This window comes from Vigna umbellata, chromosome 3 (genome assembly GCF_029865625.1).
Source record: "Vigna umbellata cultivar VRB3 chromosome 3, Vumbellata_1.0, whole genome shotgun sequence".
NCBI lineage: Eukaryota > Viridiplantae > Streptophyta > Magnoliopsida > Fabales > Fabaceae > Vigna > Vigna umbellata.
In genome coordinates, this window is record NC_142167.1 from 2,546,474 (window position 1) to 2,560,734 (window position 14,261).

A 14,261-nucleotide genomic window follows, 5' to 3' on the forward strand; every position below is an offset into this window, starting at 1 on the left:
ATAATTAAGAAATTAGCAAAATGCTATGCTAATCAGTTAGGAAATTACGTAGAATTCAATTAAGAATAGGATGTTTTAGTTATATACATGATAATATATTGAAGACACAACGCACATATAAAGCTCGTATTTTATGCACTTTCTTCCAGTTATCTTAGACGCGGATAACAATCGCTTCAGCATTTAATTTCATTAATATGGCAAGGGTAAAGGCACAAAAATATATAACAGGGACAACAACTAAAAGAATTATCAGGGATGTAAAAAAAAAAAAAAACTATGTTGTAAAGATTACACCATAACATAAAATGAAAAGTTAGAAACAAATATTCAATAATCCTTCCAAGTCAATCATCATCAAAGTGGCCACTTCAATTTCATTTTCCTCCATATATTTCCAGATAGGAAAGGGAGCATGTGAGCAACGACCATCAGAAAATTTCCAAAAAAAAATAATGCCAAAGAGAAAGAGTAAGAAAAAGGAAAGTAAATATTCTCAAGTTAGGAAATACATAAGAACACATATCTACAAATTGACAACTGAAGTGAAAAATATAAATATGCAACAAGTTCAACATGACTTATTCTTCACCATGGATTTCAGCATGCCAACTGGTCAACCTGTGTCTCGGTGAAATTTGCACCCCCTCAATGGCCCTTATGGTTTTCAGTAGAATGATTCTATCACACGTCATCCGTTCCCAACCTTCTATCTATAACAGGAAACATGGGAACCAAATATGTACCTAAACCTGTACATGCTAACAACTACTGTGTCCCTACCAGCCACACATAGTAACAATTATATAAGCTCCTCTGTCAAGAGAAAAAGAAAAGACAAGAGGAACAGATCAAGCCTAGTCCATCATAAAGGGCCTGATTGCAAATTTATCACAAAGCTTCACATTATGAAAAGTAGATAACTAAAGGGTGAGCAGCGTCTCAATCATAGATGCATTACACTTTCCACGTTTAAGATTGCTCCAGAAGTACTTGAACACATGCAGGGTTGTCCTTACAACATTGGTAAGATCATTAACCTGAAAACCAGTATCAGGAGGTGAACTTCTCATGTATTTATCTATCAACTTAACACTGTTTCTGAATTCACATGACCTCCATTACCCCCAGTGTTGCTGTTAAATCCAACCACAGGAATGGAGTGTTGAGCAAAATCTAGTAATAACTTCCTCTGGCGCTCATCGGTGTGAGGAAGACTAGCACGCAAGAGTTCAACGGGCATTTCTCTACTAATAGCTTTGGCAGCATCTGGTCCGACATCATCCATATTCGAGGTACTTTGTATGAGCATGGATTGCATGATACTATGATATTTATTCATGCAATATTTGGTGAGAAGGCCAAAGAATTCATCAAATGAGGCCTGCCAAAATGAACGATTACCCATGTTGTAGTTGCAGGAAGCATGTGGATCAGTCAGAACTTCAGTAGCCCTCTCAAGAACAGCTATTAAAATAAGGGAAGCACCATCGCCAGAGGTGCATCCAATGGGACGTAGAGGAGGCTGCTCTGCAGAACAAACAACTGCAGCAAGACAGGCACTAAGAGCACCAAGATCCATTCCTCGTACACATTGGCAAACAACCTTGGCCAGATTATTTGTAGTCTCTGAAGCTGACAGATCTGAGGGGAGACCACCAAATAAGAATCTCAAATGACGAAAGACTGTCATGCAGACTATCCTCGTAAGCTCACTGCCAGGAGGAAGCAACTTAAGATACTTTGCGAGGAGCTTACGGCCCTTGGGAAGAGATACCAACCGTAAGAAAACAAGGTCATCCTTGGCAGCAAGTCCAACTTTGTGTCCATTCTTTCCCAGTGGGTCAACAAGTTGAAGTGAAGTTGCTAGTCCTTCTAACAGGACTTGCCTTCTTCGTCTTAATTGTGTTCCACCATCCTGTAGCTGATTGTACTGTAGGTAACGATCAATATCATCCACATCCAGAAGAAGGCAAAGACCATCCTCAATTGTGACTCTGGCAGCAAACCTGGGTTCCTGCTCAAGGGGCTTCTCTGAAATATTCTGATCAGAGCTTATAGAAGTGTTTGGAGGATCAACCTCAAGAAGAGGGCGAGGCCGACGAATAGATGAAAATGAAACTCTCCCTAGGGCATCAACCTGCACAAATGCATGTGGCTCAGCATTAGCACGGGTTCGTGGAGGAATTTCTCTTATCTGGGTTGGGCAAAATGGATGTTTTAACTTGGCCACAGAAGACTTTTTTGCTAGACAAGCTTGGTGGTAGTAGTCATCTACATATGGGTCATTACTATGTGTCACAGCATGTTGCATTCTAAGAATGCTTTCAATTTCATCACTTGTCATATACTTGGACCGGAACTGAAATGAGCCACTATCACTCTTTTGAATGGCATCAGAGCCATGTTGGGAATATCGAAGACTGTGTTTACCTTTATGAGTTGATTTTGGTCTATGATCTCTACCATCAGCAAGACCAAGCACATGTTCATATTTGTTAATTGCAGATGAGCCAGAGGAAAGGTGGGGATTGAATAGATGAGACTGGTAGCCTGATAAGTAGCCTGCAGAACGCTGCACAGGATGACGCAGTCTATGCTGCTGTTGTTGTAATTGAGTCATCAAGTGAGGAGATACTGATCCATTATGAAGGTGAAATTGTTGTTGTAACATATTATTAAGGAGACTTGAATGATCTCCAGGGTACAGCCCTGCCTGGTTGACCAATTGATTCTGTAATCGCTGATTAAGATGGGAACCAGTAGGAAATTGGCGTGTGTTTCCACCAAAATGTGACCCAAGATTTAAAGCACCCGGCTGCAGAGCAGAATTGGAGAAATGAGAACGATTTTGAGATGATAAAGCCATCTGAGCTGCTCCACTATGATAAGGACTGTTTAAGTGTCCTGTACTATGGCTGGGAGAAGCGTGCTGGGATAGACCACCAGGGGGAGGATAAGAAGTAAAAGAAGACTTCGGTACCAAAATTGGTTCACTAGAAAAACGAGGAAGCTCCTGTTGCTTGTCAGGATATGAAGATGTTCTGTACAAAGGCTTTGATTCTGGTAAATGTGGAATGGAGGAATGTGGCTGTGATGACCATCGCTTGCCATCATGATCATGAGCAGTTTCTGAATCATAAATGTGCTGATCAAGCCAGTTAGGAACTGGTTCACTAGAGCAATGTTGGAGGTGGTAGTGTTGTTCCTGCCTTTGCTGCTCGGGATATGACGATGTTCTGTACAAGGGCTTTGAATCATGTAAATGAGCTAGGGAAGAATGGGGCTGTGATGACCATCTTTTGCTATCTGTAGAACCTTCACTATCATAAGGATTCTGATCAAACCAGTTAATACTATCTTCCCTTTGTGACCATTCAGATGTTGAATCTAGGTACAGCACAAAAATACCAAAAGGTCAGCCAACTGAAAAAATATTGCATATATTGAAAAAGGAGGAATACAATGGGGAAGCTAAAAAGCCAAGAATACATAGTAAACTTGATTACAAGATGCACATAACCCCATCTTAAAGCACAAATATTATGAAGTGGATTTTACACATGCACGCACGTAATATCAGATCTTCTGAATACATAGATTCCCTTCCACATTATTAGTATGATGACTACATAACACAAGAAAGCACACAGTTACAACATATTAGGTTACCATCAATTAGTCGGACCTCTTTCCCAGCCAAAGGAAGTTTTCTACCTAAAATCCATAACTTAAGGATAAACGTGAAGCAGAACACCTAGCCCCCTATCCATTAGCAAAGAATAGTTGTACACACTATCACAAGTTGTAACTATATGGTTTGTATTCATAATTTTATACGTCTAAATGCGTATGCAAGACAGCCAAAAATAGTTGTACACGATATCACAAGTTGTAAATGTTAGATATATTATATCTTTTATCTTTTAGTTAGTTTGTTATTATTTCTCATTTGTATTTTGGGCTTAGCCCATATTTCTTTTATTATAAATAGAGAACCCTATGTGTGTATTTTACACAAGGGAGATTAATTTAAATATAGTTTTTCACTATATTCAATGGTATCAGAGCAGGTTCTCTGATCTTCTTTCAGGGTCTCTGCTGTCTGCCGGCGGCCGGCCGCCATGGCCGCCGGTAGCCCCTAAAATTTCAGTCGGCAGTCCATTTTCTCTTCTTCTCAGTGCAGCCAGTCACCGACCATCACCGCTTTCCGCTGTCGTCGCTGCTATCGTTGTCGCCGCCACTTTTCGCCGCCGCCACCGCCGGCCACCGTCACAATTTCGACGGGTGACCTACGGATCTAGACCGTCTCTTCGAGCGACGGCCAACCACGCCGGTTTCGAGAGCCAGTTCTCAGTCACGCGCCGCCACGCAACGCTTCTTTCCGGCCAGTCCATCGCCGGACGCCGGTCGCCGTCACAGTTTCGACCGGTGACCAGCGGATCTGAAGCGTCTCCTCGAGCGACGGCCAACCCCACCGGAGTGAAGACCAGACTCCTCTCCACGCGCCTCCACGCGCCTCCACGTGCCGCTTCTTCTCGGCCAGTCTCGGCCGCATGTTCTGCACGCGCCGCCTTCTGGGTGTCAGAGTTTCACCGCGTCCCTGCAGATCGTCTCGCCGGAGCTTCTTGAGTGTGTTTTGGTTCCTGTTTCTCCATTTTGTTGGCTTGGGCTCATACCTAGGGTTTTCTCCCTCACGTTTTTGGAACCCTAAGTCCCTTTTCTTCTCTAAGTTTAAAATGGCTTCTTCTACTGGAAATCTGTTTCACTGCTAAGGATGTTGATTCTAGCAGTGGGTGCTACGGAGAAAGATTTGGCTAGAGATGAAAAGTCTAGGTTTGAGAATGTGATCTTGAGCAAGATTGACTCAAAGTTTGTCGCTGTTCAGGCGCCGTTTTCCGCTGTTCAGGCGCCATTTGCCGCTGTTCAGGCGCCGTTTTCCGCTGTTCAGGCGCCGTTTGCTGCTGTTCAGGCGCCGTATGCTTCCAACCACTGTAGGCCCCATCACCTCGTCAGTTAGTGATGGCAGTCCCTGTAGTTTTGTCGCTTTCAGCCACTACAGGCCCCATCAGTCAGTGATGGCAATTTAGTCCCTACAGTTTTATAGCAATCAACCGCCGCTGCAGTCGTTACCGCCTCAGACAGACGCAACTGCGTCAGTTCTTCTTGGGCTAGAGTTTAGCCCGATCTTCTTGTGATACACTGCTAAGTATCACCACTTGGGAGTTGTCCAACAAAGAATTTTGGACCTCCAACATATCTTTGGATCTTTGATGCCTTTGTTTCAGCATTATAGCTTAATATTTTGTTTTGTTTTAGTGGTCCAGCAACTGTGATATTCCACATTCTTGCCCTTCACACTAAGGGGGAGTACGTTTCCAAGACACTGCAAGTCACATATATATGGGTGTAGTCCCTGCAGTTTTGTAGATTTCAGCTATTACTGTTGATCCCGTCACCCAGCCATCATTGATGAGGATTTAGTGTAGTCCCTGCAGTTTTGTAGCTCTTAGTTTTGAGCTACCACTGTTGATCCTGTCACTCATCCATCATTGATTGGGAATCAGTCCTTGCAGTTTGTCATTGTCCACCACTACTTTCCTTCATCCACTTTTGAAGTTGAAGTTTCACAAGCTGCTGTTAGTCCATCTATGTTTGCCTCACACTCTTGAAGACAAATCATCTAGTTCAACACTGAGTTCATCTATTCCAAGCTTAGTTCATACAATTTGTATGCTCCAGCTTGAGGGGGAGTGTTAGATATATTATATCTTTTATCTTTTAGTTAGTTTGTTATTATTTCTCATTTGTATTTTGGGCTTAGCCCATATTTCTTTTATTATAAATAGAGAACCCTATGTGTGTATTTTACACAAGGGAGATTAATCCAAATACAGCTTTTAACTATATTCAACAGTAAATATATGGTTTGTATTCATGATTTTATACGTCTATATGCACTCTCAGATTAAGGTAATTTAGTATACCCGCTTACAGAAAAATGTTATAAATTGCTGGTGTGTTTGTATGTGTATGCCAAACTAAAACTCTCTTTAGAAGCAACATATAACTCAATCGAGTATTACAATGTACCAGAATGGACAATACAATTCTTACTAAAAATTATATAAGGCTTATTTATTCGGATGGTCCCTACTTAAGGGGGAGTATGTCAACTTGGTCCCGTCTTTAATTTTGTGTCAATTTAGTTTCCAAATTCATTAACTGCATCAATCAAGTCCTCTTTTGTTGACGTCATTTAAATCATTAATGTTGATTGATTAGGCATGCTTTCGTGACAATTTATGCAAACGTCATGAATAAGGATTATGTGAACTGGAAATTTGGACTGGTAAGAAAAATCAAAAAACGAAAATCTTGGCGACTTTAGCATACATACATAATTATCTAAAGTTGTACACGATATAATTAACTAAAATGTTGAGAGGTCGACAAGACAACCAGAAAGCTCAGGTAAGTGCATGAAGAACTCAAACAGCTCAACAAAACATATGGACAACTAAAACAGCTTGGATAGACATACGAAAAACTTGGTAAAATGCATAGGGAAGTCAAATAGTTTGGCAAGACATTCCTAAAGCTCAGTAAGGTGATCAAGAAGTCAGATAGCTCGATGAGAAGTCCAGTAAGCTCACTAAGGTGCATGGAGAACTTAGATAGATCGGTGGGAAGTCCAGATAGCTCGATCTGACTTGTCAAGCTCTCTGGATGTCTGGTCAAACTATTTGACTTCTACATGCACTATATCGAGCTCTCCTGATGTCTTGCTAAGCTATTTGAGTTCTGGATGAACTTAGTCGCACTATCCAGATGTCTTGTTGAGATCTTTGAGTTTTCCATGCCCTTAGCTGAGCTCTCCGGATGTCTTACAAACCTCTCAACCTCTCCACTGTACATATACACTGTCCTTTACCACATCACCACATTCTTAACGTCGTTTTTGGAAAACTAATGGCAAAGACTTGATTGATGCACATTAACGAATTTGGGGACAAAATTGACAAAATTAAAAGCGAAGACCAAGTTAACACACTCCTTCTAAAGTGGGGACCATCTTCATAATTAAGCCAATTATAAATAAGGTTACTTTTCTTAGAAAATAATGACCAACATATAACAAAGTAGGTACTTTATTTATTGAATAATGGCTTTCCCACATCTCATGAAAAAAGGTATTCCTATTAAGAACTAAAGGGTAGCAAATAGTGTATATTCAGAATTCTATGATTCAGTTACACATAAACCAGATCAGGTGTTTTCTTGCCATTAAAATCCATAAATAAAAAGGGTCCTAATCCTGATTAAAAGTTTAAAAATTCAAGTATAAATCCACTATTGGGCTATTCAAACAGGTAAATTATAGTTTAAACACAAAAATTGCATCAGAACACAATGGAAAATATTTATTAGAAACGTTAAATAAATAAATAAAGTAAAAGGTATATTATTTTTCTTTTTGACAAAAGAAAGAGCAAAGTGGTGAGTTCTTTACAAATGTTTTACTCACTTTCTCTTGATCCGCGTTCACCAATAACTCCTGCACTTCTTGGTCCACTGACAAACTTGTTCAACTGAAATATAATAAAATAAAGAACATTCTTAATCTTCATATTGATATGCATTCGGAAGAATTAGTAAACTACAGTACTTGAGAAACTGGAAAATAAAATCAAGTACACGGGCACATATCAAGAGGAAACCAAATAGCTACTCTGTTTGAGATAATTTTTTAGCGGATCCAAAAACATTCAAACTAGTTCGAAATGCAAAAAGAAACAAGCTAATCATATTAACCATTCATTTAACTACCACTTCCACTTTTCCTCTTCCTCTTCTTTTAATGAATGAGAAAACAGCCACATTGTAAAAATTAATGACTTACCAACTATAGCAAATTAGTTTTCAGGAAGGGTAATAAGGGAACAGAAAAAACTAGCATCATGCACAGAGAATCTTTGAAATACAATAGCATATTGACAAGCTCCATTGATGCAGTAGCACAAATATCTATCACCAACTACTTCGGAGACTAAGTCTAGAACCACCAGATACTTGCATATCATAATTTTTCTCCCACATTTCTAAATTTTGAGAAATAATTGACATCTTTGGTCTAACCTGTGCCTAAGGAGTAACACATATAAAACACATACAATCCACGATATCTAAAAGAATCATTAGAAGATACTGATGGGGCAGAGAGAAATATATAAGTTCAAGAACAGTTGCACACACACACATATATGTATGGGACATTTATATGTTAGGAACCAATTGCAAGGCATCAGGACTTGGGTTCAGACTGGAAATACGAGATTCTAATGTGAAGAAGAAAATAAGTGCATGAAGTTGCACATACATGGATACATGAAACATTTATATGTTAGGATCCGATAGCAAGGTCTGGGACTAGAGTTCATATTGAAAGTACGGGGTTTCTAATGTGGACTTTATAGAGCCTGGGCTCTCCAACTACAATATCTAGCTTTTGTAGTGTGCTTGAACCAAGGTTATATCTTAAGAATGTGAAAAATGAAAACAATAAATTTTAACCATATAACATTACATACATAGTCAATATTAAAAATTAGTAGTTATGTAGCAATTTGAAAAATGCAGTTATCTTTTAATTTTTATCTTTCAATTTTTATCTTTCAAATAATTGGTCTATATTCATTGTTTCCATTTCTTTTAGTAATCATGCACACTAATCTACATAGTTATGTTTATGTCGATTATTTTATTTTCATCAAATGATCAATATTGTAAATTAATCTAAAACATTAGAGTCTGACAAAAAAATAATGGCTGCACAACTGCAATCACTATTAATTAAAAGGTGAACTTTAAACCTATTTCAATCTCATAAAACCGGCTTGTAAGATAAAGTTTATATTCACTTATATATTGTAATTTACACTTAAATGCAGTCAATGTGAAATCTCCAACACACCCCCTCAAGCTAAGGACTGGGCATCTCAAACATGAGATAAGATATATGTAGGTGGTCTGACAGGAGTGGCACAATGGACTCAACAAAACTCGCTAAGGAGGCTTTGATACTCTATTAGTAAGTGGGTTTATGCCACTCAACCTCAAAATATTGGCTTGTACGATAAGGTTTACACCCAACTTATATATAGTATGATTTGGTCATATCACTAGTTGATGTGAGATCTCCAACACTTATCCTCCTCTCTCACCACTTAAAGGGGTATTAGGTTGAAGGAAAATGTTTTCATACCCAAAAATCAAAAACTATGATCACTAGGAATAACTAATATTTGGTTGATTGGTGAAAAGTACAAAAATCAAAAGGCAATGAGTTATCTTTATCAAAAAATTTAATTTATGACACTAGATTGTTTAATAAAAGTAATATAGTACTTTTTATGTATTACTTATATTTTTACATGAGGAAGTTAGTTTCCCACCTCCCACCATGAGACTGCTTTTGTGGGAAACCTGGCTCAACACCATTCCCAGAAAACCTTGTTTCCTAGGGGAATGTTATCTTTTAAAAAGTAAATTAAACGTGAGGAACATATTATCCCAACTTTACAGTCCTAGGAAACTAAATTTTCGCTTCTCTAAAACACCCCGTTAAAGTAATTAACAATATTTAAAAAAGGCTTCTGCCCAACTAAATCAGATAGAGGATTAAATTTCTAAACAATTAAGGTAAAACAAAAAAATTTCTTCCCCTCCCATCCAATTCCATAGCATCAAATACTGTTGGTTTTGCCTTCTCTTCTGTTTTAAAATTAATTTCAAATTTGATTTTAATCTTCCATTGGTTTATTAAATATGCCTTTCTAAGTTAATGATTTGAATTTATCTTAGTTTGCTTAATAGATAGCGCCATTGTGATTCATAAAATAGCAAAACTCAAAAAGATTTAAGATTACTTTCAGCAATGAAGCTTTCAAAACGAAACAGACTGAGATAAGATGGAAGAAGAATTGCTTATGATTATTTGATTCCTTATATTGAATGGATTACTGAGAAGATAAACAATAATTTTGTGTTGAATGTCATGATATTAAGTATCCGAGTGATCAACTTTGACAAAGCTGGGTTTTCCTTAGCACCATATAGAGAGGCAAAGCGACCAGTGACCACTCTTTGGACACTGTAGCATCAAAGTTTAATGTCCGTTTGACATGGCCATTGAGTAATTTGGGATTCTCCCCCATGTTTACCAGCTAGCACCTAGATTCTGTAGCAAACACTTGGCAGTTTACAGAGAATCCAACCTCTGTTTTTGTTTTCCCATCTCTTTGCTTTGCTTCTCCTTAGTTGCTTTGTTTTTTTGCTTAGTGTCTGGCAGGTCAGGAACCCTCTTTATTTTCCCTTACTTTCTCCTTTTTTTCTTTCTTATGTGTTTTGTTGATTTTAGCAAACTACTTATTATAAATCATAATGCAATAGCTAAGCTTAGGCATGTCTTATAATTGACAGATACATGTCAAATAGCTACTTTTGGCCTAGTGGAGGAACTTTCTATTGCAAGCCACACAGTCTTGCTTTGATCATAATGCCATTTTTCACTCCACAAGTAAGTGACACATACAGAAGACACCTACAGAGAACGACAAGATCCTATATGGTGATGTGACCATGATAGTGATATGACACTTCATGGCAACAGAATGGCAGCAGCACTGACTTTCATTGAACCTACTGGAATGGTTCACACGGATTGTACAGGTTGAATCTGGTTTAAGGCCAGTTTGATGACATCAAAACCCAAATCAATAATAAAACTAGACTGGCCTAGGCCCAGTTCCTGGCCGGACTAAAGCTCTAATGAAATGAAACCAAGATAACACAGCCCGTCACTTGTAACTTTTCTTTTTCTTCAGTTTTGAAGAAAGAATGTCAAGTGATGTGAAACAACTTATACAAAATTCAACCAACAGAAAAGTATAGGGCAACATCACTGGCCCAATAAGGAAAATGTACTATGAACAATGAAGATTAAAACTTGCAATCTGCTAACAAAAACAGATAAAAGTGTACAATCAACGAAACCAAAGGTTTAGCTAAATTATTCACCGTTGTGTATACATTTGGATACTCATATTTGAAGCATTGCATCAATCATAAACAGAAGCACAATTTTATGAAAACATTATAAATTAAAAAAACAACTTATCTATTTTTAAATGAATGCACATAAATTATCATCATCACAACACTTGTCACTAATATCTGATAAAAGTTTCAAGCATTAACAGAAAATATGATGATCGTAATTTAACAACCTTACCTTCAAAAAAGTGGTAGTAAGATCATCAATATCAGAAAGAGATCTCACATCATCGGCCTGCAGAATAAAAGCACAAGTTAGTTGATATGAAATTATAGCAGTGTGTTCGTAAAGCGCTGCTGGACTATAAGTACAAGCACATGTTTATAGCAAAAAAATTATAGCCGCAGAATTTTAAAATTTTAAATTACAAACAAAAATAGTCATAGGAACCAAGAATATTGGAAATTGGGTAACTAACATCTTCTCTATTGAAAAAGAACTCCTCTTCATTAGAATCAAGAGTAGGCAAACGGCCATCATCTTCTAACCCTCCCAACTCGACTTCTTTCCCGAAGAATGCATATTGCGATGCATCAAAAACTGCACCTTCTGCAAGACAAATAATTCCTGTCAAATGCCAACCCATATCTTAAAAAATATATTAGAGATAATTTCAACACTGATTAATTAAAATAAATAGATCTGTTCCAATACATATATAGCCAGGGGAAATGGCAAATATCATTGCAAGTACAACAATTATTTTCACTCAAGTTCAGAAGGCATCAATGCAAGTAATATACTAAAACACCGCAATCATCGACAAGAATAAGCAAACGCACTACACAACACAGATAGAGATTATATAGTCATGCAACACAATGCTGAATCAACTAAAGTAGCCGGCAACAGCAAAAACATTAACATAACAAGAAAAATTCCTCCAGAAAAAGAAACTTAAAAGGCTTCATCATTAAGCTTCTGTGAGCTGAAGCTAAAAACCAAACAAAAACTTTGAAATGCGTCCTACATCTCCCCATAATTCAAACTAATCCACAGGCTAAAACACCCCAGATCTACAAGACGAAGCAGAATCAAACAACACAGAAACTAACACCCATTAAAGAAAAACGTAAGACAAAACAAGATTTGAATCCCAGAAGACGAAGCAAACCTGAGGTAACATTCCCCGATTCTCTAAGATTCTCTGTGTTGGGAGCACCATCAAGGCCACCCCCAGCTCCAAACCCATCCATATCCACCATAAAGACGAAGGAAGAAGAAACCCCAGGAAGAGAAACCCGCGAAAGATCGAAGATTTATACAGAAATGAGAATTAGAGGACCCAATGTGAAAAGGGTTGTTCAATCTTAAAACCCCTTCTCCTTTCTTGTGTTTCCTGAGAGTGCTTGAGAACGTTTGAACGAAGGAAAAGGGGGAGAAGAAGATCTGTGCTGATAATTGAGCACATGGAAAAGGAGAAGAAAAAAAAGGGTGTTGGGATTTGGATCAAAGAGAAAACAGAAGAAAGAGAGACAAAGAGAGGAGAGAGACAAAGCCTGAGAGGAACCCTACAAACGAGATATTATTGATCCAAATTTATTATAGAAATTGTTCTTTGCTTTTGTTTTTATTTATATTTTTTTTTTCATTTTTTGTTTACGTAAGAGTAAAATGAGAACGAGATATTTTGGCTTTTTTTTCTGTTTAATTTAACGCTTGGATAATTAAAAATATTTCTGAACAAAATATAGAATAACATTGCAAATTGTAGGTGATTTCTTGTTGCCTTTTTAAAAAATTTATAAAGTTGATCCTTTCGAAATTTTAATATATGATTTTGTTTCTTTCAATGATATTAATTTTTTATTTTAGAAAATTCCTAATTTTGATATGATTATAAATTTTTAATACGTTTATGTTTTTTATTTTTATTTTTATTTTTTAATTAATTAAATCATTATAAAAGTTTTCTCTTAGATGGTGTGGTACAGTAGATTATAAGATCAAGACTTATTCTCCAATCTGCTCAAAGTATGTTGACATGACACGGAGATAAAATAAGATTTAAAATCTTAAATAAATCTTTGGGTTTTTAGAATAAAATATATTTCTCTTAAAATAATTTATATAGCAAGGATGCCATAAATATTATTTGAAGGATATATGTGTAACGCCCCAGGAACTTACAAGGAGGGAATATTGACTGCGTCCAAATCAATACGAGACTTTTCAATGTGTTTTGTCCTCACTCATATATTTTTTGGGAAAATTTCCTACTCTTTCCTAAATTACTTCAGGCTTAAGGGTTAGGCTACTGAAAAAGCAAATGCATTTTGGTGATATGAATAGTCAAATCAATCCATTTAAACTATCCTTCAACTGTATAGTCGCATACCTATACAGTCTCTAGATCCCTCTCATTCCGGTGTATGTTTGATTCTTCCATGTGTTCCTTCCACTAAAAGCCTGCCAGGAGCTGCTCTTTGTTTGTGCCCCTTGCACTTCGTGCCTCTTGCACCGACGATCACTCCCCGCCCTCGTCAGTGCCCGGGTGTCACAATATGATTTTGCAAAAATAAAATGAAGTTAAAATTTAATTTCAAAATTTGAATTATAAGAAAAAGAGAGTAATACAGTTTGTAACACCATAAAACCCCATATGAATTATACTATAAATTCAAAAAAGGACCCATACAAAATATAAAATATTTTGAAATACAGTTTCTACATACACATAATATAAATATATACAAATATTAACAAACAAAAAAGGTAAAATAATTTTTTTATTATATTCCATTTGCTCCACTCCACACACATATAGTGAAAAAATTAAAACGATTTATTACAAAAGGTGAAATTCACCTATTATAATAAATTGGTCGATGATTTTTTCTTAATAAAAATAAGAGTTATCACATCATTTTAGAGACTTGTCATAATAGTAGATGCGATAGTAAAATTAAAATTATGTTAAAACATATTATGATAGGTCTAAAAAAACATGTCATAGCAATGACAAAATGGAATTTATATTCAAAATATATTATGACCAATAAGGAACCACTTGTCATAAAAGCTCTAAATCCCTAATTTATTCAAGATCTCTTTCAAGCATCCTGTCTTCGGTCCTCATTTCATTTTGTTCCTCTTTTTCAGCATCCTCTCTTCACGTCTTTCTTAAATCAGTTCGTTCCTCTCT

At 36.9% G+C, this 14,261-nt stretch overlaps 1 protein-coding gene across 3 annotated transcripts; it reads right to left on the reverse strand.

Annotated features, from left to right (window-relative positions):
* Positions 1-280: 280 nt before the first annotated feature.
* LOC124821814 (protein PAT1 homolog) lies at positions 281-12,654 on the reverse strand. 3 transcript variants are annotated; one of them, XM_088108652.1, is made up of 6 exons: positions 12,231-12,654; positions 11,535-11,683; positions 11,294-11,350; positions 7,529-7,592; positions 1,126-3,390; positions 281-1,040 (listed from the first exon to the last, which is right to left on the reverse strand). In XM_088108652.1, the coding sequence occupies exons 1-6, from the start codon at positions 12,319-12,321 to the stop codon at positions 1,036-1,038; spliced, it is 2,631 nt and encodes an 876-aa protein (XP_087964778.1). In that variant the 5' UTR covers positions 12,322-12,654; the 3' UTR covers positions 281-1,035. The 3 variants fall into 3 exon arrangements, with proteins under 3 accessions (XP_087964778.1, XP_087964777.1, XP_047149716.2); XM_088108651.1 differs by having other exon boundaries at positions 281-3,390; positions 12,231-12,653; XM_047293760.2 differs by having other exon boundaries at positions 281-3,390; positions 11,535-11,665; positions 12,231-12,652.
* Between the last annotated feature and the right edge of the window lie 1,607 nt (positions 12,655-14,261).

Bases quoted from the DNA above. Each gene is read 5' to 3' on its own strand.
- LOC124821814 (XM_088108651.1), bottom strand. From the start codon at position 12,321: ATGGTGGATATGGATGGGTTTGGAGCTGGGGGTGGCCTTGATGGTGCT. The intron at 11,351-11,534 runs GTTAGTTACCCA...TTTATTCTGCAG, and splicing joins TCTTTTTCAATAGAGAAGAT to GCCGATGATGTGAGATCTCT. The intron at 7,593-11,293 runs GTAAGGTTGTTA...ATTATATTTCAG, and splicing joins TTACTACCACTTTTTTGAAG to TTGAACAAGTTTGTCAGTGG.